The sequence below is a fragment of the Marmota marmota genome, unplaced genomic scaffold (genome assembly GCF_001458135.2).
Source record: "Marmota marmota marmota unplaced genomic scaffold, marMar, whole genome shotgun sequence".
Lineage (NCBI taxonomy): Eukaryota > Metazoa > Chordata > Mammalia > Rodentia > Sciuridae > Marmota > Marmota marmota.
Window position 1 is genome coordinate 17,503,614 of NW_026000101.1, and position 21,707 is coordinate 17,525,320.

Consider the following 21,707-nt stretch of genomic DNA (forward strand, 5'->3'; position numbering starts at 1 on the left):
ATTGCTTAGGTTGGCCTGGAACTTGCCACCCTCTTGCCTCGGCCTGTGGAGTTGCTGGGGCTACAGACAAAGGCCAAAGCTCCTAGCTTCGCTAATTTCTTTAAAAGAGAATTTAAATACAAATTGCAGAATCACATCGGTTACACATCCACATTTTTACATAATGCTATATTAGTAACTGTTGTATTCTGCTACCTTTCCTATCCTTTACTATACCCCCTCCCCTCTCCTCCCATCTTCTCTCTCTACCCCATCTGCTGTAAAATGGGAGTTCATAACCCACTTGAATCTAATGTATGAAATATGATATGTCAAGAGCTTTGTAATGTTTTGAACAACCAATAAAAAAAAAAGAGTAGTGTTCAATCTCAAAAAAAATAAATAAATAAATAAAAGAGAATTTAAAGTTGGGCTGGGGATGTGGCTCAAGCGGTAGCGTGCACACCTGGCATGCGTGCGGCCCAGGTTCGATTCTCAGCACCACATACAAACAAAGATGTTGTGTCCGCTGAAAACTAAAAAATAAATATTAAAAAAATTCTCTCTCTCTCTCCTCTCTCTATCTTTAAAAAAAAAAGAATTTAAAGCAAATGTGATAAAATACTAAGATCTGGGCTGGGGCTATAACTCAGTGGCAGAACACTAGTCTGGCATATGTGAGGCACTGGGCTTGATCCTTAGCACTGCATAAACAAAATAAAAGCATTCTGTCCATCTATAACTACAAAAAAATTAAAAGAAATTTAAAAACTAAGATTTGATAAATCTGTGATAAATTTTTTTTTCTTGTTTTTTTTAAATTTTAGTATTCTTTATAATTTTTTGTGGTTGTTGTTTTTGCAAAATGGCTGTAGCTGGCCTCAAATTTGGGACCCTTCTGCCATAGCCTCCCACATCACTAGGATTATAGGTGGGCACTACAATGCTTGGCTATTCTTTTTTGTTTTAATATTTATTTTTTAGTTGTAGTTAGACACGATACCTTTATTTTATTTATTTTTATGTGGTGCCAAGGATCAAACCCAGGGCCTGGCACATGCTAGGTGAGTACTCTACTGATGAGCCATAACCCCAGCCCCTCGGCTATTCTTTATAACTTTCTGTATGCCTAGTATATTTCTTTTCCTTCTTCTTATTCTTCTCTGGATATGGTGGCAACTTGTCTATAATCCCTGAGATTAGGGAGGCTGAGGCAGGAGGATTGAAAATTCAAGACCAGCCTGAGCAATTTAGCAAGTCCCTGTTTCAAAATAAAATATAAAGGGCTGGGGATGTAGCTCAATGGTAGAGCCTTTGCCTAGCACATATGAGACCCTGGGTGGTTCAATTCCAAGTGCCACACATAGAAAGAAAGAAAGGAAGGGAGGAGGAAGGAAAGAAGGAAAGAAAGGAAGGAAGGAAGGAAAGAAGAAGGAAGGAAGAAAGAAATTGATTATGTGTCAATTACAATTTTGAAAATATTATGAAAAAGAAATTGTGCTGGGCCAGATGGTGCATGTTTGTAATTCTAGCAACTCAACAGGATGAGGCGGGAGGATTAAAGTTCAAGATCAGCTTCAGCAATTTAGCAAGACCCTGTATCAAAATAGAAAAAATAAAAAAGGTTAGGGAATGTAGCCCAGTAGTAAAGCACCCCTAGGTTTGATCCCCAGTACCACCACCAAAAAAAAAAAAAAAAAAAGTGCGGCTTATGTTATAAATATATATTTGAATATACAAGATTACTAATTAAAAGAGATTTTTAAAAACTACACCCTTAAATTTTTGTTCCAAAATAAAAAAGATTGCAACACAAAGTATATTGTCTGTGTTTCCAAATATACCATATATACACCACAGATACTGGCACTTTACCTCTATGATGTGACATGATGTGATGATGTAATAAAAGTAATACTTTTACCTTTGTGGTCTCCACAAAACTCATAACCCCAGTCTAATTGATATGGGACAGACAGATCTGAGTGGTGGGAACATGAAGTTAAGTGAATAATTCTATAAAATGAGCCTACTGTGCTGACATCCCCATGCTTTCTTTTCCAAGAAGCAATTTATCTGCAGCTCTGCCTGGTTTAAGTGAACAGGATATGGCACATTCCTCAGCAAACTACTTGTTATCTGTAAGAGAAATACAGGCCTGAAATAATGTCTATAAGGGGGCTGGGGTTGTGGCTCAGTGATAGATCACTTGCCTCACATTTGTGCGGCATTTGGTTCGATTCTCAGCATCACATATAAATAAATGAATAAAATAAAGGTTCATCAACGACAACAAAAAAATTAAAGGACTAAAAAAAAAAAGAAACCTAATGTCTATAAGAACACAAGTTACCCTAAAGGGTGGAGGGGGACTTTTATGACCCTTTCACAGACCAAACACCTGAATTCAGGGAGATAAGGATAATTCCTCCCCTACGAACAGGTTCCAATTAGAACCAGTCAGCATGAACCAAAGTGACCTAGAAAGGTCATGGCAGTAGGGACTTAAAAGTGTGATGTCATCTTGCTGTCAGTCAAAAATCAAGAGGTGAACCTGTGTGGGAGTGTCTGGAAACTTCTTGGGACCCTCAAAAAACTGGAGGGCAGGAGAGGCACTTTGTTCCTCTCCTCTCTCAGAGAATCCACACTCATCCTTGAAAGTGTACCCCTTTCCCCTTTCCTATCCCTTCTAATAAACATATGACTTACTCTGAGCAATATGTTTGACATCTTTCTGATTTGATCCAAAGAATTACAGGTTGAAGTGGGGGCCTTTGCACTGCCTCAGTTTCTGAGAAGGTCCCAGCTCTGTAACATAATCATGAGAAAAACAGACAAATGCCCATTGAAGGACCATCTACAAAATTCTTGACCAGTACTCATCAAAATTCTCAAGGTCATCAAAACCAAGGAAGTCTGAGAGACTGTGACTAAGGAGACATGATAGCCACATACTGTAATGTTTGCTAGCCTGGGTGGGATCCTGGCAAAGAAAAAGGACATACAGTAAAAATAAAGGAAATTCTTTTTTTTTTAACCACTGAGCCATATCCCCAGGTCTTTTTTTATACATATATTTTTAATTTTAGAGACAGGGTCTTGCTGAGTTGCTTAGAGCCTCACTAAGCTACTCAGGCTGGTTTTGAACTCAATATCCTCCTGACTTAGCCTCCCAAGCCATGGGATTACAGGCCTGTGCCACTGTACCCAGCAAAACAAAGGAAATTTTAATAAAATATAGACTTAAAGGTAATACTATTTAGAAGAAGAAAAGTATATTTTGGCTCACAGTTTCAGAGGGTTAGTTCATGTCCTTGACTACCTCGCTCTAGGCCCAAGATGAGGCAGAAAGGCTTAATGGTGGAGCACTGCTCTATTCATGATGGCCAGGAAGCAGAGAAGGCGCTGCAAGGAAGATGAACCCTTCCACCACATGCTACCAATGACCCACCTCCTCCACCTGGCTACAGTTAGCACCCAGTTGATCTATTCAAACTGGGATGAACTGAAAAGGTTACAGCTCTCACAATTCAGTCATTTCACCTAAGAACATTCCTGCATTAATACTGAGCTTCCAGGGAGACCCCTAATATCCAAACCATAACAGTTGCTGAGGGGCTCACTAAAGTTATTTAGGCTTCCATAGAACTTGTGATCTTTCTGCCTCCAGCCTCCAGAGTCACTGTTATTAGAGTAGTGCACAACCGCACTCGGCTTGGTTCATTAATTATGACAAATGAACCTATAATAGGGGAAATTGAATTGGAGTGTATATGGAAACTCTATGCTTTCTTCACAAATTTTCTGTAAATCTAAAATTGTTCTAAAATTTAGAGTTTATTAAAAAAAATTTAACCTACCCACAAGCAAATACCCAAAGTTCGGAAAGCAACACAGGTGATTTCAAACCCTATGCTTTTTTCACACATAAAACCCTTCCAGCTTTATCTATAGATAACGTTCTGTCTAAACAAAAAATTCCTTAAGGGCAGAGAAATGCCTTTTTCTTTCTTTTTTGCGCCTGGCACACTATTGACGCTTAGACCAGCAGTTTAAGTTAAATACTCATAGAAAGTCACAGAACCAAAAGAATCTGAGACTTTCAGAACCTCAGAACTTGAGTAGGTTGGATCCCGACCCTCTTCCCGGTTGGCTCCTTCAAGAAGCCCCAAATCTGCTATCTAGGCTGTTTTGCAAGAGTCCTGTGCTGCCATCTATCGGTATCTGGGAAGCGTCTCGCTACCTTGCTATAACTAGGTAGGCGAGAAGAGGACTTAAGGGCTAATTAAACTTCAGAACACCTGTAATAGTCACAAACTTCACTCAACACCTGTACAAGGGGAAACACCCACTTTCCCTAGCAATTGCAGACCCCCCTAACCCTGTATTAATACTTATACTTGTAAAACCCACAGATCTCCTTTACCTCAACAGATAAAGATCTGACCCTTAGCTCCCCTGCAAGAAACTAGGTCCGCCCGCACATCGCAGGCTTCAGAAGCCTGAAACTCCACCACCGATTCCCCTATTTTCACAGACCCCGGAAATTTCTTACATTACCATGCACACTGACCTATCCCATTCGGGGAAACGCACTTGCTAACCCAGACATCCCTACAAAAAGTTTCAAATTTCGCAGGCTGCTCACGCCAGCAAGAAAGCTCGAGAGAGTCCAAGCAGGTCTCGGAGCCCTCAGGCTTGCGCTTTGTCCCGGGTTCCGGGTCCCCACCCCCGTCTGGGTCGAGTCAGAGCTAGGGCTTGCTGCCGGCTGACCAAAGCCCCGCCCCTCTAGACCTGTCATCACAGAAGCCGCACGTGGCTGGGGTGGGAACTCAGGCGACCTGCAGCCATCACTTTGTCTCCTTCGTCATCCATTGGGGCCTCCGCCGCCAATCAGAGGCAGCGGATCCGGGCGGGAGCCTGAGCGCCTGGGTGAGGCCAGAGAAAGAAGGGGCGGGCGAAGAATGCCTCAGAGATCGGTGGGGGCTGGTGGTGGAAGGGGTCTGGCGGGGATTCTGCCAGGCTGGACTACTCTCTCAGAGTCTCGGTGAAAGGCGGAGAGACTAAAAGGAGGCGGAATCAGGGTGGGGCCTGGGGAAAGCGGAGGATCCTGGGGAAATGCAAAGAAGACGAGAAGGGGGAGGGGCCATGGAGGGCGGGGCCTGGGTTACAGGGGAGGAGCCTGAGGGATTAAAGAAACGAGGAAAGGGGACAAGCCCTGGGAAGGTGGGAGCTGGGACAAGGGAGAGGGTGGGCCGGCCTGTTGTGGGGGCGGAGCTCTGGCCAAAGTGGGGAGGTTTGCAGGCCGAGGCTGCAGCTAGAGCTGCTCAATAACTGCCCCAATCTATTACCTCCTCAAGTGCAACGGCACCCACGGAACTACAGGTGTGGGGCGGGGTACGCGAGAAAGAAGAGACAAGGACGAGGGTGCGCTTGACCAGACAGGAGGTGGGCGGGGGGCACCGTTAGGGATGAAGAGAATCTGGAGATTGCGTGGGGGTTGGACGCGGAGTTAGGGGAGCAGTTAAGGCAAGGAGGCATTATCCAGGGACCCATGTGGGGGAAGGGCGAGAGTGCTTTGTGGAGGTGGGAAGCACAACGTTAGGGGGCGAGGTCGCTGTCTGATGTGGAGGGTTAGTGGGGATACATGAGGGGGAGGGGATTTGGAAGACCTTTAGGGGAAGAGGACTGGTGATGAAGAAGGACTGGTGGTCCAGAGTGTGGAAGGGTCTGAGGGGACTATGTGGAGGAAGAGGGGATGCGTCTGGGAGCACTGTGTGAGGAAAAGGGTTGTAGGCCCAGTCGAGACAGGAGAACCACGACAGGAGAACCACTGGTACTTTAACAGTCTAAGGCATTGTAGGGACTTCAGGAAGACACTTCTGTTTTGTGTTCTAGGGGTGAGGGTGATGGATTTAGTTGGGGTTGAAGAAACTAGTTTGTAGTGCTCCTGGCTGCTTAATTCCTATCTTATGGCCTGGGTACTAGAGAAGCAGCCAGATCCGGCTGCCACCAGGTCTTATGTGACTGTCTTCTTAGTCTATCTTGGATCTGTGGGGCTGAGACAGGGATTTCTTCCCCTAGCTGATGTCCCCCGGAGACCCTTCCCCCATGGGGTTTCTGTCAACCCCCAACCCTTGTTCCTGTTCCTCCCAGAAGCCTGCCTTGGTCTCTATCCCCCCTCCCCCACTTTGCCCTGCCCTTAAGCTCTTGGGTGTGCTCATTTCCCACTTCCTTCCTCACCCTGGGGCCTGCCCTGGTCCTTGCCCATCTAGGATCTTTGCCCTGCCTGGGACTTTGTACTCCATGACCAGAGACCACAGTAACCAGCAACAAGGTTCAGATCCCATCCCACTACTACCACCAAGGTCTCTGCCAACTGATTTACAAGTGACTGGTAGCCACATTTTACTGCTTGTCAGTAACTGATTTTCCCCATCCTTGTCCTTCCTCTGGGGTGGGGAATCCTAGGGCCCTCAGGAATTCTGGGCTTCTCTGGGAGGGAGGGAAGAAGTAAGGAGTACTGAGGATCTTTGATTTGTCTTTTCAGGGGTAGGCTGCTATTGTAAGCCTAACCTTGGAAGGGATGTGAGGTTCCAGCCTCAGCTAGGGGAGGAAAAGGGAGTGGCTCCCCATACTCTTGGATTGGAAATTGTCAGAAGTAGGACCTAGTCCTCTTGATGTGGGGTTGGGGGAGCTCCTCTGCTTCCTTATGGGGGACTTGAAATAATACCAGAGGTCTTTTTGCTTCTGCTGGCTGGGAGAGGGTGGGAAAGGGCTGCTTTCCACACCGTGACTGAATGAGTGTGACAGTATTGCTGAAAGGGGCCCTAAGCCAGTCTTCCATACAACCACCCAGTAGCTGAGAGACTGGCTGGGGCGGGGGGCTGCTGAGGCCAGACAAAGCTGTGGGTAGGGTGGGGTAAAGGAGGGCAAACTGAAGCCTTTTGAAGAGGAACTGATTGCTATGGCAACACTGCTTCCCAGACAGTCTCTCAGAGAGGGCGGGCCTAGGGTAGACTCACTCCAGCTTCCTCAGGACTGGGGCATTTTGTGTGAGTGGGTGGGGCGTGAAGAGAAAGGGCATCAGTTTGCTGCTGAGGCTGGAGTACACAGCCTTTCTGCTTTGGTGAAAGCTGCAGGGCATTCAGATAATTGGGTTCATCCTCTGAAGTGGACATGAGTGAACAACAGTCATTAGAATTATAAGGCCAGAGTTGTAAAGGCCTTCAGTGGTCATTGTTTATACAAATCCCTCATTTTACAGAGTTGGAAATTTATGGCCAAAGAGACTGATTTCCCAGGTCTCATAGTGAAAGAAAAGAAGTTAGAATCCATATCTGATTATTATTCACCAGCCCTGCACACATTGTTTTTCTTTGCCAATGTTTATTGAAGACCTATTAAGTCTCAGGCTCTGAGATGTTGACCCTGAGAATATGACCATGGACAAAAGACAGATAAGCTTGCTGTTCTTGTGGAGCTTTCATCTAATAAAGGAAAAGAAAAATCGGTATATGTTTGTGAGAAAGGACATAGGTCAGTTTGTGATAACTGCTAATTAAAAGGAAAAAGAAAGGCAAGGTAAATTTTAGGACATAAGACCTCTTGATTCTACCATGCCATGTTTCCCAGAGCATACAGAGGCTTAGAACATCTTTGATACTTCTCCATGAGTTACTGTTCCCTGGCCTTTGTAGGGTATGTAAGGCCAGGCCAAATGGTAGTGGCAATGAGGTAGAACAAGATGGGGTTGCTGAGGGATTGTTCCTTTACTACACTGTTCTGTATCTCTACCTGTCTTCCCAGTAAGGTTTTACTCTGCAATTTTGGTCAGGGTGTTAAGAATTTCTTTAATCCTATTCCTTAATATTAGGGAACCAGCCAGCAAGGAAGTCAGTCTAGGGGAATTAGGTTCTTTTTCAGGGCTTTCCCCTCATCTGAGGTAAGGAGAAGGGAGCCTAAAAGAACTGTCACTTGCTTGCCCCCCTAAGTCTAAAGCAAAAAGAGCAAATAGGGAAGGACAGCTTCTTTTTACTGTCTGGCGACAACCTGATGGTCTTGGGTAGCTCACAATAAAGTAGAAACAAGAACCTAAGGCTTTTCGTTGCCTCTCAACTGTAGAATAATGGACTTTACTTCTTTTGGCTTTTATGTTTGCCTCCTACTTCTGTGGATGACAGAAGAATCCTGACTGATTTCTGATAACCTGTATGACTTCCTGATAAGTTCAGAGGGTGAGCTAGACAGAGCTATCCATTTTCTTAGGTTGCTTCTAGAAAAGGTCCTCTAAAAAGTCTTTGAACACCCAATTCTTGCAGAGGTTTCCATCCTGGTCATTTAAAGAATAGGAGGACAGGGTTAGAGATGCTTTTTCTGTTGCCACTTTACTTAGCTAGATCTGGGATAGGGCCTGAGGCCCAGTGACTCAAGGGGAGGATTGGGAGTTTCGAGGGAGCTGTGAGTCATGAGGATAAGCTCCATCACAAGAGTTGGGCTCATTTCCTTAGCTCTGGGCAGAAGCCCTCCTATCCTGCTTCCTAATGTGCTCTGCTCTTTGAATATGGACTTGTGAGCAAAAAGTGCTGGCAACTGGGATGGGGCAGCCTGATCTCGGATTAGGAGTTCAGAGACACGAAGAATAATACCTAGGTTCCTGAAATTAAAATTTACCCTTAAATCAGGAGTCCTTGGACCCCTCTAACAAAGGCAAAGGAACATAAATTAGCTGTAGGAAAAGGATGAATACCATTTCTCAGCACGGTGAAGATAGGGTATTAAATTAGATCTTCTGCTCTGGCATCAAGCTTCCTGGGCTCCAGCAGTCCTATGGCTTTGAGCTCTGGTTTGGAATGTGGAGAGAGTAGAATGGGAATGGGTATATTTGGGGGTAGGGTCTGGTGTAAGAAGAGCAGGCTGATTTGGGGGGTTGTTGAATTGCGTATGTGAAAGCGCTGTGACTTTCTGTTAATCAGTCTCGGAACAGGAAGGATGGGGGAGGAGGGTTGAGAAGTGTGAGGCCTGCACCTTTGAAAGGGTTAAATGGCAGGACAGGAGTTGCTTTGGCAGCTGAGGAGTTAAGGAGATGGGCGGGGCGACCGTGGGTAGGCCTGCCCCCTTGTGGACCAATAGGCGTGCACCTACAGTAGAGGGCGTGACTTACACTCAGGATCGCAGGGAGGCTGGCCTCCTATAAGCCAATGAGCATGGTTGCTGCTCAGGGGGCGTGGTCTTAGGGGGCGTGGCGGCAGCGGCGGGGGTGGTGGGGCGCTGGGCGGGGCGGGCGGCCCCATCAGCTGGTAGGAAATGGCCTGTGAGTCAGAGGGGCAGCGGAGTCGGCGGCGCGGAGCCGGGGTGGCCCCGGGGAGGGATCTGCGCGGGGAGGGGCGCAACAGCGGCTGGGGGGCTGCGGGCGCGAGGGTCCGCTAGTATTGCACACGAAGCTGATTAGGAAGAGCCTCGCAGAGCAGGGCTCAGCCTGAGCTACCCTTTGTCTGGGTTGGGGGCCCGTGGCAGGGAGGACCGAGGATCGAGGGGTGGGACCGGGACAGGACGGAAGGGCCCGGAGCAGCGGCCACCGCAGCGGAGCCAATTTGGGAGCGGGGTGAGTGTGTGCTAAGGGGAAAGAGCAAATCTCCGAAGCCACAGTAGGTTATGGGGCCTGTCTCAGGGTATGGGGAGGAAAGGACCTGGGAGACTAAGCAAGGGGAGGGGAATCATCCAGAAGCTGAGGTGAGTCTGCTTGGCTTAGTTTGGAAGGGTTACTGAGATCTGCTCCCTCTCCTCTAGGGGTGAAGGGCTCTAGGCTGGGGCCAGGGGGTTGGTGAGAAAGCAGAGGTTGACCTTTCTACCCACAGTGGTGGTCTGTAAGAACAACCTCCCAAGCTTGTAGAGACAAAATATAAAATAGCCAGAAGTAGTTCTCTTTACAAAGGATGAGGGTGGAAAGCACATAGGTAGGAATTTTCCTTCCTGTCACCCTCCTTAGACAGAGCAGAAGTGGGTATCTTTAACACTGAAGGGAAGGAAGGGGAGAATTAATCTAGGAGCTCTACCTATATCAATACCCACCTCTGTCACCTCCCTGGCCTAGCAGGTGTTTGAGGGTACAGATCCCATGGTATTCTGGGACTTGTTTTTTTCTGTTTTGCTCCCTTGGCATGTTGGGAGCTGTAGTCCTTGCTAGCCACAGCCTGGCCCAGCTGTTTGATGCCAGCTGCTGCCCACCCCACGATGGAGGGTGAGGTTTGGCCTACCCTGCCCTGCCCCCCTGCAGTCCTGCCCCATGAGTCAGCTTGAAGCAATGGTCTAGAGCCAGACTGGCTGGGTGGCAGGAGAGTGAATCTTCCAGCTTCTCATTGATGGGACAGGAACTGCAAGGGCTCTGGGGTAATGAGCAGATGCCAGGCATGCTAGGGTCAAGTAGGGCATCATGTCATTACCTGGCTTCCCCAGGGCAAGGGCTCAGGCAGGCAACTGGGTGACATGGGATGTGAGGGTGCTAAGGAAAAGACCCTTTCTGAACCTGTATGGCTTGGATGAAGAAATGGATGGGTAGAGATGAGAGTGCACATTGTATCCTCTGACAACACTGCCACTGGTGTTCCACCCTTTCCAGCCATACCACCCACCACAAGGGACCAGAATTTTCTTAGGTATTTCAGTTCTAATGAGGACTTGATGAGATGGGAAAGTGTAGGATGCAATGATGAGAATAATTTGAAAAGGAAAGGTTTTCAATCCCTGAGTGCAAATATCCCTTCTCTCCCCACCTCCCACCCCCCCACTTCTGTTGTTGCTGATTCTGCCTATACAATTAATCTCTCTGCTTTTCTCATCAGGAAGTTTTCCCCCTGCACTGTCAGGATTGCTGCCCAAATCTCTGGGGCTAGCATTCCACTTTTTGAGTTCTGTCATGTGCTTTCCTCTGTGTTTAGAGATGAGTAAGATAGTGGGGCACAGACATGTCTTCAGGAATCCTGTGGCTGGTCTAGAAGATGCTCATATTTACATGAGGTAGTGACACTCCCATAGGTGAGGTCTCAGATGAGGAAGATTATGGTCTGGGGTAAAGAACAGACTTTCTGTTGTACTTTATTTATTTATTTTAGAGTGCTGGAAACTGAACCCAAGGCCTCATGCATAGTAGGCAAGTGCTATATCTCTGAGCTACATGCCCAGTCCCAGAGCTGATTTTTTGGAAGGGTTGGCATTTGAAGGAGGAAGAATATGGCTAGGATAGGCATACAAAGGGCCCACCTTGAAGGAGAAAGGGCATTGTAGATGGCAGGCAGCAAAAGCTACTGCCCAAGGGAGAAAGCTGACCCTGGGGGCTTTCAGCTTGACAATTTTTTTACCCTAGTATAGGCACCTGAGTGTACACTAGTCCATGAAGACAATCATGTGCCCTGGCAGAAAAGCAGTGGTTTGGGTATAGGTGTTTTTAGGTATGTGAACCCTGGGGGAGGGGCATGGAGATACTTCTAGTTGCTTCCAGCTGACTGCCTGCTGCTGCCTTATCTCTAGTTCACAGAGCCTAGGGGGAGGGGCAGGCCCTGGGAAGTGTCTTCTGGTGTCCCTTCCTCCCCTGCCACTTGTTTTTGATTGGATTTGTTGTCTCTTGTTAAAAAGAGATTGCTGGGGGAGATTGGGAGTTCAAGGCTATCGGGCTGGCTTTGAGCTGACCTGAGGTTTGTGCCTCTGAGGAGAGTGTAATGGGGTGTGACAGTCTACAAGAACTCTGCCCTTAGCACTGTGGGGTGCCACTTGTCCTTTTTCATATAGACATATGGGAAAGAGTTGTGCAATTCCACAGCCTTGAGTAAGAGAGCTGAATTATTTCCCTGCCCACCCGCTAGCTGACATGATCTCTTGGATCTTGCGGGTATTTCATCCCCCCTCCAATTCAGGGCAGGAGTCCCCAAGATGGTGGCCCTGACAAATAGTTCATTTTGCCTCATTTCTTAACTTCCTTTTTACATTGAACCAAGACCTACCTTTCTGTGACTCCTCAGGTAGCTCAGCTCTACAGCCTGGGTGCTGGATCTGGAGCTTACTTCTGAAGTGCTCATGGTGTGGGAGAATGGTATCCTGGAGTATACTCTATTAGCCCACAATCAGGGAGGGCCCTTACTACTGACTCCACAGATCCTGGTTTATGTCTGTTCTTTCATCAGGGTCCAGCTGAACCCAGGAGCTGCCCGGAATGGTGGCAGTCACCTTGCCAGTGCAGCAGGCATGGACCAGACTGCAAGCTAGGGGAACAAGGCATCAGTCTGGAAGAGGGGACACACATCTAGGCTTGAGGCCCCTTCATCGGGGTAAGTGCCAGAAAGTGGGAGTGGGGAGCAGGTGCAGTAAGAAACTTGAGCTAAATAATGTCATCCTCTCAGAAGTTCTAAGAGTGGCCTCTGTATTCCATTAATCCATCTGGGGATTTGGATACCTTCATCCCCAGGAATTTCTCAAGGTCACCTCTTCAGGTTAAGGGAAGGTCTGAAACTCGGCTGGAAAGAGAAGACTCATTAATTTCCCTGATCTTTTCTTCTCTTCTCTTGCACAGATGTCCCCAGGCCCCCCAACCCAGGCCCAGCATAAAGGCCGTGTGGGGGGGCCCCCCTGACCCAAGGGGGGCTTCATGCGCCACGTGCAGGCGGAGCCGTCTCCATCCTCAGAGCCAGAGGCTGGCCCTTCACAGCCTCCAGTCAGACAGGGGACCCTCCAGGGTGGCCTGCTCATGGGCTACAGCCCAGCAGGGGGGGCAGCATCCCCCGGGGTCTACCAGGTATCCATCTTTTCCCCTCCAGCTGGTGCCTCTGAGCCTCACAGGGCTCTGAAGCGGCCGGCCCCACCTACTGAGGGTCCCCGGGAGCTGAAGAGAGGCCCTGGGCTGGGGGCCAGAGAGGGATTACCCCCTGAAGAACCATCTACTGTGGGGCTATTGGCCCCAGAGGGACTGGGTCTGGGACTGGGTGTGGCCAGCCAGCATTTCTCCCATCATGGCCTCTGTGTTGTGGAACAGGGAGGTAATGCCACCTCACCTTGGACTTCAGGGGCCCGAAGACCCCCCTGGCTCCCATCAAATGCTTCCTGCAATACTTTGCACACCAGAGACTGGGCTTCCCCAGATCCAGGGGGACAGGGGTCCCTGGGGGAGTCTCCAGGGCCAGCCCCTTCAGGCCAGCTGCACACACTTGACACTGATTTGCACAGTCTTGCACAAATAGGGGGTAAGAGCCCAGTGGCTGGGGTGGGCAACGGGGGAAGCCCCTGGCCTAGGGAGTCCCCTGGCACTGCCAATGGGCACAGTCCCGAGCACACACCCCCTGGCCCTGGACCTCCAGGCCCCTGCCCTACCAAGCGAAGGCTGCTTCCTGCTGGAGAAGCCCTGGATGTCAGCTCTGAGGATGAGGGGCCAGCCCCTCGGAGGCGCCGGGGAACCCTGGGCCACCCTCCTGCTGCCAACTGTTCTGATGCCAAAGCCACACCCTTCTGGAGCCACCTGCTGCCCGGGCCCAAGGAGCCTGTTTTGGTAAGCCTGTAGAGGAGCTCATCTACTACTAAGAGCATATTTGTGTGATTAATGGTGGAGGCCTGTGGAGATGTTCCTCTGAGAGCTTGTGATGAGCTCCTCTCCACCACTTTTCTCAATGTTTTCTCTCAATAGGACTCAAGAGACTGCAGTCCCGTGGGGCGGAGGCTGAAAGGTGCCCGTCGCCTGAAGCTGTAAGTGACCAGCTTCTCCCTCTACCCTATCTGTGAGAATTGGCACAAAAGTCTGTAATCTTCTTTCTAACACTAGAGTAGGGGACCCCAGAGCAGGAACCACTTGATAGTGGCAAAGGGTGGAGCCGAAGGATATGAGCAGGAATCCCAGAATTCCTCAAGCCAACCCATTGTGTCCCCTCCCCTACCAGGAGCTCCCTTCGAAGCCTCCGGAAGGGACCAGGCCTGCTGAGCTCCCTCAGTGCCTCCCCTGTTCCTACCCCTGCTGTCAGCCGTACCCTGCTGGGCAACTTTGAGGTAGCTCCCCCTGGGCTTTGTGATTGGGGGGTCCTGGGAGGAGTGGGATAGTGGAATGTGGCTTGGATGGATAAGGAAAATAATGGCATCTGTCTCATAATGTGTTTTCCCCACTCTAACACCAGGAATCATTGTTGCGAGGACGCTTTGCACCATCTGGCCACATTGAGGGCTTCACAGCAGAGATTGGAGCTAGTGGGTCCTACTGTCCCCAGCATGTCACGCTGCCTGTCACTGTCACCTTCTTTGATGTTTCTGAGCAAAATGCCCCGGCCCCCTTCCTGGTATGACTTGACCTTACACCAAAGTTAGCACTTCAGAAGGAGGAGGGATTGGGGACTGGGGCAGGGGCCGAAAGGTATTCCTTAGATGTTCTTCACCTAAAAGTAAGTCAGGGCTAGTGTGGCAGCAAGTCCAGAATGAGATTTTGGAGAGTCTGGTATTCAGGGCTTTACTGGTCCCCAATTTGGTTGATGGATCTTTGGTTTTCCTAGGGTGTCGTGGACCTGAATCCCCTGGGGAGGAAGGGTTACAGCGTGCCCAAGGTGGGCACCATTCAAGTGGTGAGTGTCCTCTGAGGGATTGGGCATGGGAAAAGAAAGAAAACAGCCCTTAGGCTATACCAACTTTGAATATCCTGCCCCCAGACCTTATTTAACCCCAACCAGACTGTGGTGAAGATGTTCCTTGTGACCTTTGACTTCTCGGACATGCCTGCTGCCCACATGACCTTCTTGCGCCATCGCCTCTTTTTGGTGCCTGTGGGTGAGGAGGGAAATGCTAGTCCCACCCACCGCCTCCTCTGCTACTTGCTGCACCTCAGGTAAGGACAGGATCCAGGTATCCCTTCCGTGAATAAAAGAATCTTTCCTGGCTTTTCTAGTTCTGGATTCTTACCTTGATCACACTGTCTTTCCCTAGGTTCCGGAGCTCCCGCTCAGGCCGATTAAGCCTACATGGAGATATCCGCCTGCTTTTTTCCCGACGGAGCCTGGAGCTGGATACAGGGCTCCCCTATGAACTGCAGGCCGTAACTGAGGCCCCCCACAATCCACGTTATTCTCCTTTTCCCTGATTGCCAGTGCTCTGAACCTAGGTGGGCCAAAAGCCTGCCCATCCTGCTCCATCCTGGACAGAGTAAACACGTGGAGAAATGGCAAAAACCCCTTAGGATTGAATTAAAGTCCTCACCACGCTCATGCCCAAATTGATTATTTGGGTATTTAAAGCTTCTGATCCTTCCACACCCTGCCCTACTCCCGGTACTCCATGTGCCTGTTCCCTCCCTTGGGTTTCCCAGGCCAGCTTAGGTAGTACAGAGGAACCAGAGCTACCCTGAGATTGTCCCAAGTCCCCAGGCAAGTCATGCCAGCGTTGCCTCCCTGTCCTGGGCAGGGGCCACTTCTTATTTTATTTATTTTTAATTTATAATTTATTCAAATTGGATTGCCTTGGTAACCTCCCAAACCTGATAATTGGCATCACCCTTCCTCCTTTCTCACTCTCAAATATTGCTCCAAACTCAGGAGTTGAAGAGGCTGAAGTGTGGGGGCAGGGAGAAAACTGCTCTTCCTCAGCTGAGGACAGAGGGATTGTCCCAGAGGGACTGAGTCACTAGCCAAAGACTCAGCTTCCTCTGTCCTTCCCTGTTACCTTCCCTTCCCCTACCCTTCAATCCATCTTTGAAAGCCAACTTATGTGAGTGTGTGTGTGTGTGTGTGTGTGTGAGCAAGCACAAGCTTGTGTTTGTGATATTTGTGAGAAAAAGAGTGTGCATGCATGCACACACACAGGGGTTAACCACCCCTCACCTAGGGCTCCAGACTCAGTTGTCCCTTTCCTCTTGCCTATATCTCCTTACTTTGGGTCCTGACTGAGGAAGGTGTCTGGGGACAGAGTCAGGGCCAAGGACTGGGATGTCTCCTCTCGCCTGGCCAGATTCTGACCCACCTACCTCAGCTGGGATAAGGGGCATCCCTCAAACTCAGTTATGTGGCTCCCAACTACCCTGTTCCCCACTCCAGACTCAGACCCAGCCTCAGCCCTTGACTCCTGGGACATGACTGAGGGGAACAAGCATTTGCTGAAACTTGAAAAAAACAAAAACAAAATGAAACAAACAACAACAACAACAACAACAAAAAAAAAAAACAGGAAAAATTGTACCTGGTACTTTTTTTTTTTAGGAAAATAAATTTTAAAAATAATAAATTCTTGTTTGGAAACTTGAACTAAGCTCTATTTTTTTTTCTGTTGGAGAGAGGATGTAAAGGGTGATGGAGGGCCTAACTGAAGCTGTGACCCTGCCCTTTCTTCTGGAGTGGAGGAAGCCTGAGCCCATGAAGTCTTGGGCTAAGTCCTGCTGATTCTTGGGGCATGATTTTGCTTTTTTTATTCAGGTAATGAGGGTGCTGGGGGAGAGCTGAACTCTATACTGGTTTTGTTAATGATTTTAGCTCCTCAGAACTTCAGTGCCCTAGGAGGATGACAATTATACAGGTTTCTTAAAAAGAGAGTCATAGCATCAGGGATTTGTGCACGGTGGCGTGCTTTAGACGAGGTTGAAGCTTGATGCTGTTTGCTGGACTCTATGGGAGGACCAGGCCTGACAGACTTCTACTGGGAAGAAGTGGAAAGAGCTGTGGTACCTCGGGAAAAGAGGGGAGGGTAAATCTCCGCTTAATCGACGAGCGAAGTTAGGCCCTATTACCATGGCAACGGGAATGGGGTCAGTCCCCAGTGGGAGAGCTGGGCACAACACAGCAGGCCTACCATAGAATGTCACTGTGGCAACCATGGCAACGAGTCAGTTCCAATTCAGCAGTTGCTATGGTAACACACGGGCGTGATTATACACTTTAGAGGGTAAATTGGGTATCAGGTAGGGCTAAAGAACTCGGTAGTAGGTGTTTCTGGGTCACCTGCGAGAGGAAAATAGACTCCACTTCGGCCTCGATGCCTCGGATTTTGGACGCCAACTACCAGAACCAGAACAAACCAGCCTCCGGCCCTCTGCGTTTCCCCGGGAACAACTTAAACACGCTATTCCAAGGAACTCCGATTGGGTGAGTGTGGAGTGGGGGAAGAGACGGCGGAAGTACATCCGGGGGAGTGGAACTGCTGAAGGAAAGCCTCGGGTGAGGGCTTCTGGCGCGGCCTCTCTGCTCCGCGTCTCGTTGGTTCCGGAGGTCGCCGCGGCTGTGGGAAATGTTGGCGCGCGCGGCGCGGGGCAGTGGAGCCCTTTTGCTGAGGGTGAGAATGAGACAACCTTCTCCAGAGGGTCGGGACAGAGATCACCTGGGTCCTCAGCTAGGAAGGAGAGGGATTCCAATTTTGGGAGAGGACTGGGGTCAGAGGTCATGGGCCCCACGTGAGTCATTCTCCGAGAACCCTTGTGAGTCGAGGTTTAGGGCGATGCCTTCGGGACAGAGGGGCATGGTGCTGGGCCGGCGGGGGTCTCAGCTTACTCTTGTCTTTCCTTCAGAGCGCTGTGCAGGCTTCTCCCCGTCCTCCGCGCCGCGCCTCCTCAGGATTGCCGCGAAACACAGTAGTACTGTTTGTGCCGCAGCAGGAGGCCTGGGTGGTGGAGCGAATGGGCCGATTCCACCGGATCTTGGAGCCAGTGAGAACTTTTTGCGCACCTCGGGGCAGCCTGATGCCCGGATCCCTTGAATGTGGGAGTGATACCTCCTTGGGGCCTGTCTGCACCTTTGGCTCTGAACTCTTGGGACCAATCCTAGCAGGGCCCAGGCTACTGACTTGCATCCCATGTTACCACCTTTTCCTATTACCTAGCATCCTTTAGGTCCATTCTTGCTACTACCTACTCTCTCAGCCCCACCTGTCCTGACTAGAGATAGCTATTCTCCTGGCTCCCATTCCCTACCTTTCTCTTCATTCAGAGGCCTAATCGTGCATTCGGGTGCTATTAGGTTACTTTACCAGTGACATCCCAGGCTTCTGAGGACACCTCTTGGCAGGGGCTACTGCACATGTTTACTCCCTACTTACTCCAGTCCTAGCTTAAATTCCAACTGCATTACCCCCATCCTTCTGAGGATCCATGACTCCTCTTCCCAGGGCTTGAACATCCTCATCCCTGTGTTAGACCGGATCCGATATGTGCAGAGTCTCAAGGAAATTGTCATCAACGTGCCTGAGCAGTCGGCTGTGACTCTTGGTGAGGGTACAGGGTGACACGGGTGCACTGAGATCATTAGGATGTGGTTGCTACATAGATCCAGAGCTTAGGAGAAAGAGCTGATTGGGACCTAGGGCTGTGACCTTCATTTTCTCTCCTGCTTCTATTCCTGCAGACAATGTAACTCTGCAGATTGATGGAGTCCTTTACCTACGCATCATGGACCCTTACAAGGTATTTGCCTCCTGCTTTATCCAGCCTTCTGAATTGCCCTCCTCACTAAAATCCTGTACCAAAGCTTTTTACACTTTTCATTCTCCTTTAGGCAAGTTATGGTGTGGAGGACCCTGAGTATGCTGTCACCCAGCTAGCTCAGACGACCATGAGATCAGAGCTTGGCAAACTTTCTCTGGACAAAGTCTTCCGGGTACGTGGATCTGAAGCAAAGTTGGGGTTTGAAGCATGTGCTTGGCACTGTCAGTCCTTTCTGGGAAACAAGATCAGACCCAGGCCCTTATTATCTTAGCTCCCTGGTAGGTAGGTTAAAGCTGTGGAGCTTACATCTTTTTCCCTCTAGGAGCGGGAGTCCCTAAATGCCAACATTGTGGATGCCATCAACCAGGCTGCTGATTGCTGGGGCATCCGTTGCCTCCGTTATGAGATCAAGGATATCCATGTGCCACCCCGGGTGAAAGAGTCCATGCAAATGCAGGTAGGGAAGAGGACTTTGGTAATCCAGTCCCAGAGGGACTTAGAGTATCTTCCCTACTGGCATGAGTATAGTTGGAGGTCTTAGTAAGGGTTTCCCCTGGTTTGTTGATAAGGGTTGCTGGGGGCTTCCAGGTGGAGGCAGAGCGGAGGAAACGGGCCACAGTTCTAGAGTCTGAAGGAACCCGAGAGTCGGCCATCAATGTGGCAGAGGGAAAGAAACAGGCTCAGATCCTGGCCTCTGAAGCAGAAAAGGCTGAACAAATAAATCAGGCAGCAGGTGAGCAGAGGGTAGAGGCTGAGGAAGGAGGAGGGCATGGGTCTTTGAGAGTTGGTACTGGGACAGGAACTTTGGGGTACTCTGATTTTATGGGTTAAGCTCTCTATCTTTTCTTCCAGGAGAAGCTAGTGCAGTTCTGGCCAAGGCCAAGGCTAAGGCTGAAGCTATTCGCATCCTGGCCGCAGCTTTGACACAACATGTGAGAAATCCTCAGTTAGGAGTGGGGAACAGGAATTGACAATGGAGGGGGTTCTCCCATCCACCTTTGAGAGAAGTTCCTGCCATTCGGGGTCCTACTGAGCCAGATTACATAAGTGCTTGTATTATGACTTGCATACCCTCTTTCTTGAAACCTCACCTCCTTTCTCTTCCAATATCCCCTTCTCTAAATCTGTGATCCCTGATTTTATTCTCCTGTGGCTACAGAATGGAGATGCAGCAGCTTCACTGACTGTGGCAGAGCAATATGTCACTGCGTTCTCCAAACTGGCCAAGGACTCCAACACTATCCTACTGCCTTCCAATCCTGGCGATGTTACCAGTATGGTGGCTCAGGTTAGAGCTCTCTGAAGACCCCAGGGGCACAGAACCCCAGTCCTGGGGGCCGAAACCCTCACTATCATCAGCAACACTTAACACATCATGGAGATCTTCAGGTTGCCTTGGCCCTTGATTTCTCTTCATTCCTTATAGAGAAGGAATCTCTAAGAATGAGACACTTTCACTCACTCCTGCAGATAAGGAAACTCTCAAGATACCTTTCTGTAGATACCTATGCTAGTGTTCTGAGGGTCACCCTGCTCTGATAGTTAGTGAGATTCCTAGAGCTGACTTTAAATCCTTAAAGTCTAAGGGTTGAGGGGAGGGGAGAAAGAAAATCCAAGCTCACTAGTCCCAGCCACACCTTTTTCCTTTTAGCCATTGGTAGGTTCGGCTATACCTTCCACCATTTGTCTTTATGGCTTTTTCTCTATCCCTCTTCTCAGGCCATGGGTGTATATGGAGCCCTCACCAAAGCCCCAGTGCCAGGGGCCCAGAATTCGGTTTCCACCAGGAGTGGCAGAGATGTCCAGGGCACGGATGCAAATCTTGATGAAGAACTTGATCGAGTCAAACTGAGTTAGTGGAATTGGCCTTGGCCAGGGAGTCTGGGGACAGAAGCAGCACTATTAGTTTCTGGCTTTAGTCTCCCTGCCAAGATTTTGGGTTTTATTTTTTTAATTTGAACTTATTAATCATGTAATAAACTCACTAGTGGTACACCAGAAACTGTCCTCTTTGGTTGGTAATGAAGTTGGGAAACCCACTGTTGTTTTTCACCCTCTAGTCCTGTCAGCTCTTGGGAACTCATGCTTCCATGAGCAAGAATGAATTTCATGTAAAGTGGAATCTGCCTTTCTGTCTTCAAGAGAAACTGGGCCAGGTGCAGTGGCACACTCTTGTGATCCCAGGAACTTGGGAGCTGAGGCAGAAGGATCCCAAGTTCAAGGCCAGCCTAGGCAATTTAGACCTTATCTCAAAATAAAGAATAAAAAGGACTGGGGATTTAGCTCAGTGGCAGAGTGCCCTTGGATTCAATCCCCAATACTGCAAAAAATAGAAAAAGAAACTAGGATAGTATGGAAGGATTAAATCACATGCCTACTGCCAGCTGGGGAGTTAATCTCCCTCCTGCTACATGTAGGGTTATGTGTTTTGAGGCAGGTGTTTAGGGATTTTACACAGGAAAATTGCTCTGGCAGGGTAGTACTGCTAAGTGCTTCAAAGGTCTTCAAGGACTGAGGGCAGTTGTGATTCATTTATTCAAAAACATTTAATGAAGTCTACATGTGCCAAGCTCAGTGTTAGATGTGAGTTATAAAAACAACTGCCTTTGATTTCACAGAATGTGAGGTCAGATAGGAAAGACAAACAGACATTGATAGAAAGCCATAAGTGCTGTGTCGGAGGGGCTGTAATATTAAGTAAAGGATTCCAGGAAACCTCATCTAATGCTATATTTGAACTTAGATATAAAGGAGGGAAGGGAAACAGCCATCTGGGCATCTGGAGTGAAGCTGACAAAGGAGATTGCAAATGCAAAGATTCTAAGAGCATGCCTGGCTTACAACCATGAGAGCAAAGGAAGGCTGAGGATATGGTATGGTAGAGCACTTGCCTAGCATGTGCAAGGTATTTGATCCTTGGGTTTGATTTCCAGCACTGCCAAAGGAAAAAAAAAGCAAAGTGGCAAGGAAGTTAGTGTGTAGACTTGTAAGGTCATGTAGGGCGTTATTATGCACATGAGAAACCATGGACTGGGGTTGTGCCTCAGTGACAGAGACTTGCCTAGCATGGGTGAGGCCCTGGGTTCGATCCTCAGCACCACATAAAAAATAAATAAAATAAAGGTTAAATTTAAAAAAAAAAAAAGAATGGGCTGGGGATGTGGCTCAAACGGTAGGGCGCTCGCCTGGCATGCGTGCGGCCCGGGTTCGATCCTCAGCACCACATACAAAAACAAAGATGTTGTGTCCGCCGAAAACTAAAAAATAAATATTAAAAAAATCTCCCGTGCTCGCTCGCTCTCTCTCTCTC

At 48.9% G+C, this 21,707-nt stretch overlaps 2 protein-coding genes and 1 long non-coding RNA gene across 13 annotated transcripts; 2 read left to right on the plus strand and 1 right to left on the minus strand.

Moving 5' to 3' along the window:
• Positions 1–1,358: 1,358 nt before the first annotated feature.
• On the minus strand, positions 1,359–4,762 carry LOC125610699. Of its 2 annotated transcripts, none has more exons than XR_007340698.1 (3): positions 4,540–4,762; positions 2,689–2,787; positions 1,359–1,575 (listed from the first exon to the last, which is right to left on the minus strand). It is a non-coding gene; the product is annotated as an uncharacterized LOC125610699 (long non-coding RNA). The 2 variants fall into 2 exon arrangements; XR_007340699.1 differs by having other exon boundaries at positions 3,269–4,762.
• Positions 4,763–4,780: 18 nt separating this feature from the next.
• Fam214b (family with sequence similarity 214 member B) lies at positions 4,781–16,232 on the plus strand. Of its 8 annotated transcripts, none has more exons than XM_015492385.2 (10): positions 9,348–9,583; positions 12,156–12,299; positions 12,542–13,208; positions 13,323–13,510; positions 13,646–13,704; positions 13,896–14,001; positions 14,127–14,285; positions 14,496–14,564; positions 14,649–14,824; positions 14,923–15,755. In XM_015492385.2, exons 3-10 carry the CDS (start codon positions 12,617–12,619, stop codon positions 15,074–15,076), a joined length of 1,503 nt encoding a protein of 500 aa, XP_015347871.1. In that variant the 5' UTR covers positions 9,348–9,583; positions 12,156–12,299; positions 12,542–12,616; the 3' UTR covers positions 15,077–15,755. The 8 variants fall into 8 exon arrangements, with proteins under 8 accessions (XP_015347867.1, XP_048639395.1, XP_015347869.1 ...); XM_048783439.1 differs by having other exon boundaries at positions 9,349–9,583; positions 12,542–12,763; positions 13,001–13,510; XM_015492381.2 differs by lacking the exon at positions 9,348–9,583 and adding an exon at positions 4,781–4,911 and having other exon boundaries at positions 12,542–13,510; positions 14,923–16,232.
• A 75-nt stretch (positions 16,233–16,307) lies between these two features.
• Stoml2 (stomatin like 2) lies at positions 16,308–20,395 on the plus strand. Of its 3 annotated transcripts, none has more exons than XM_015492387.2 (10): positions 16,308–17,066; positions 17,486–17,623; positions 18,082–18,181; positions 18,318–18,376; positions 18,468–18,569; positions 18,720–18,854; positions 18,986–19,130; positions 19,250–19,329; positions 19,557–19,685; positions 20,117–20,395. In XM_015492387.2, the coding sequence occupies exons 2-10, from the start codon at positions 17,594–17,596 to the stop codon at positions 20,252–20,254; spliced, it is 918 nt and encodes a 305-aa protein (XP_015347873.1). In that variant the 5' UTR covers positions 16,308–17,066; positions 17,486–17,593; the 3' UTR covers positions 20,255–20,395. The 3 variants fall into 3 exon arrangements, with proteins under 3 accessions (XP_015347873.1, XP_015347872.1, XP_048639397.1); XM_015492386.2 differs by lacking the exon at positions 16,308–17,066 and adding an exon at positions 17,093–17,253; XM_048783440.1 differs by lacking the exon at positions 16,308–17,066 and adding an exon at positions 17,377–17,395.
• Positions 20,396–21,707: the final 1,312 nt, after the last annotated feature.

What these genes read in the sequence shown, in the direction of transcription:
- Stoml2 (XM_015492386.2), top strand. Translation starts at nt 17,209, where the DNA reads ATGTTGGCGCGCGCGGCGCGGGGCAGTGGAGCCCTTTTGCTGAGG. An exon ending in GCATCATGGACCCTTACAAG is followed by an intron (nt 18,377 to 18,467) that starts GTATTTGCCTCC and finishes ATTCTCCTTTAG; the next exon opens with GCAAGTTATGGTGTGGAGGA. An exon ending in TTACCAGTATGGTGGCTCAG is followed by an intron (nt 19,686 to 20,116) that starts GTTAGAGCTCTC and finishes CCCTCTTCTCAG; the next exon opens with GCCATGGGTGTATATGGAGC.
- Fam214b (XM_015492381.2), top strand. Translation starts at nt 12,617, where the DNA reads ATGCGCCACGTGCAGGCGGAGCCGTCTCCATCCTCAGAGCCAGAGGCT. An exon ending in GGTGCCCGTCGCCTGAAGCT is followed by an intron (nt 13,705 to 13,895) that starts GTAAGTGACCAG and finishes CTCCCCTACCAG; the next exon opens with GAGCTCCCTTCGAAGCCTCC. An exon ending in TGCTACTTGCTGCACCTCAG is followed by an intron (nt 14,825 to 14,922) that starts GTAAGGACAGGA and finishes GTCTTTCCCTAG; the next exon opens with GTTCCGGAGCTCCCGCTCAG.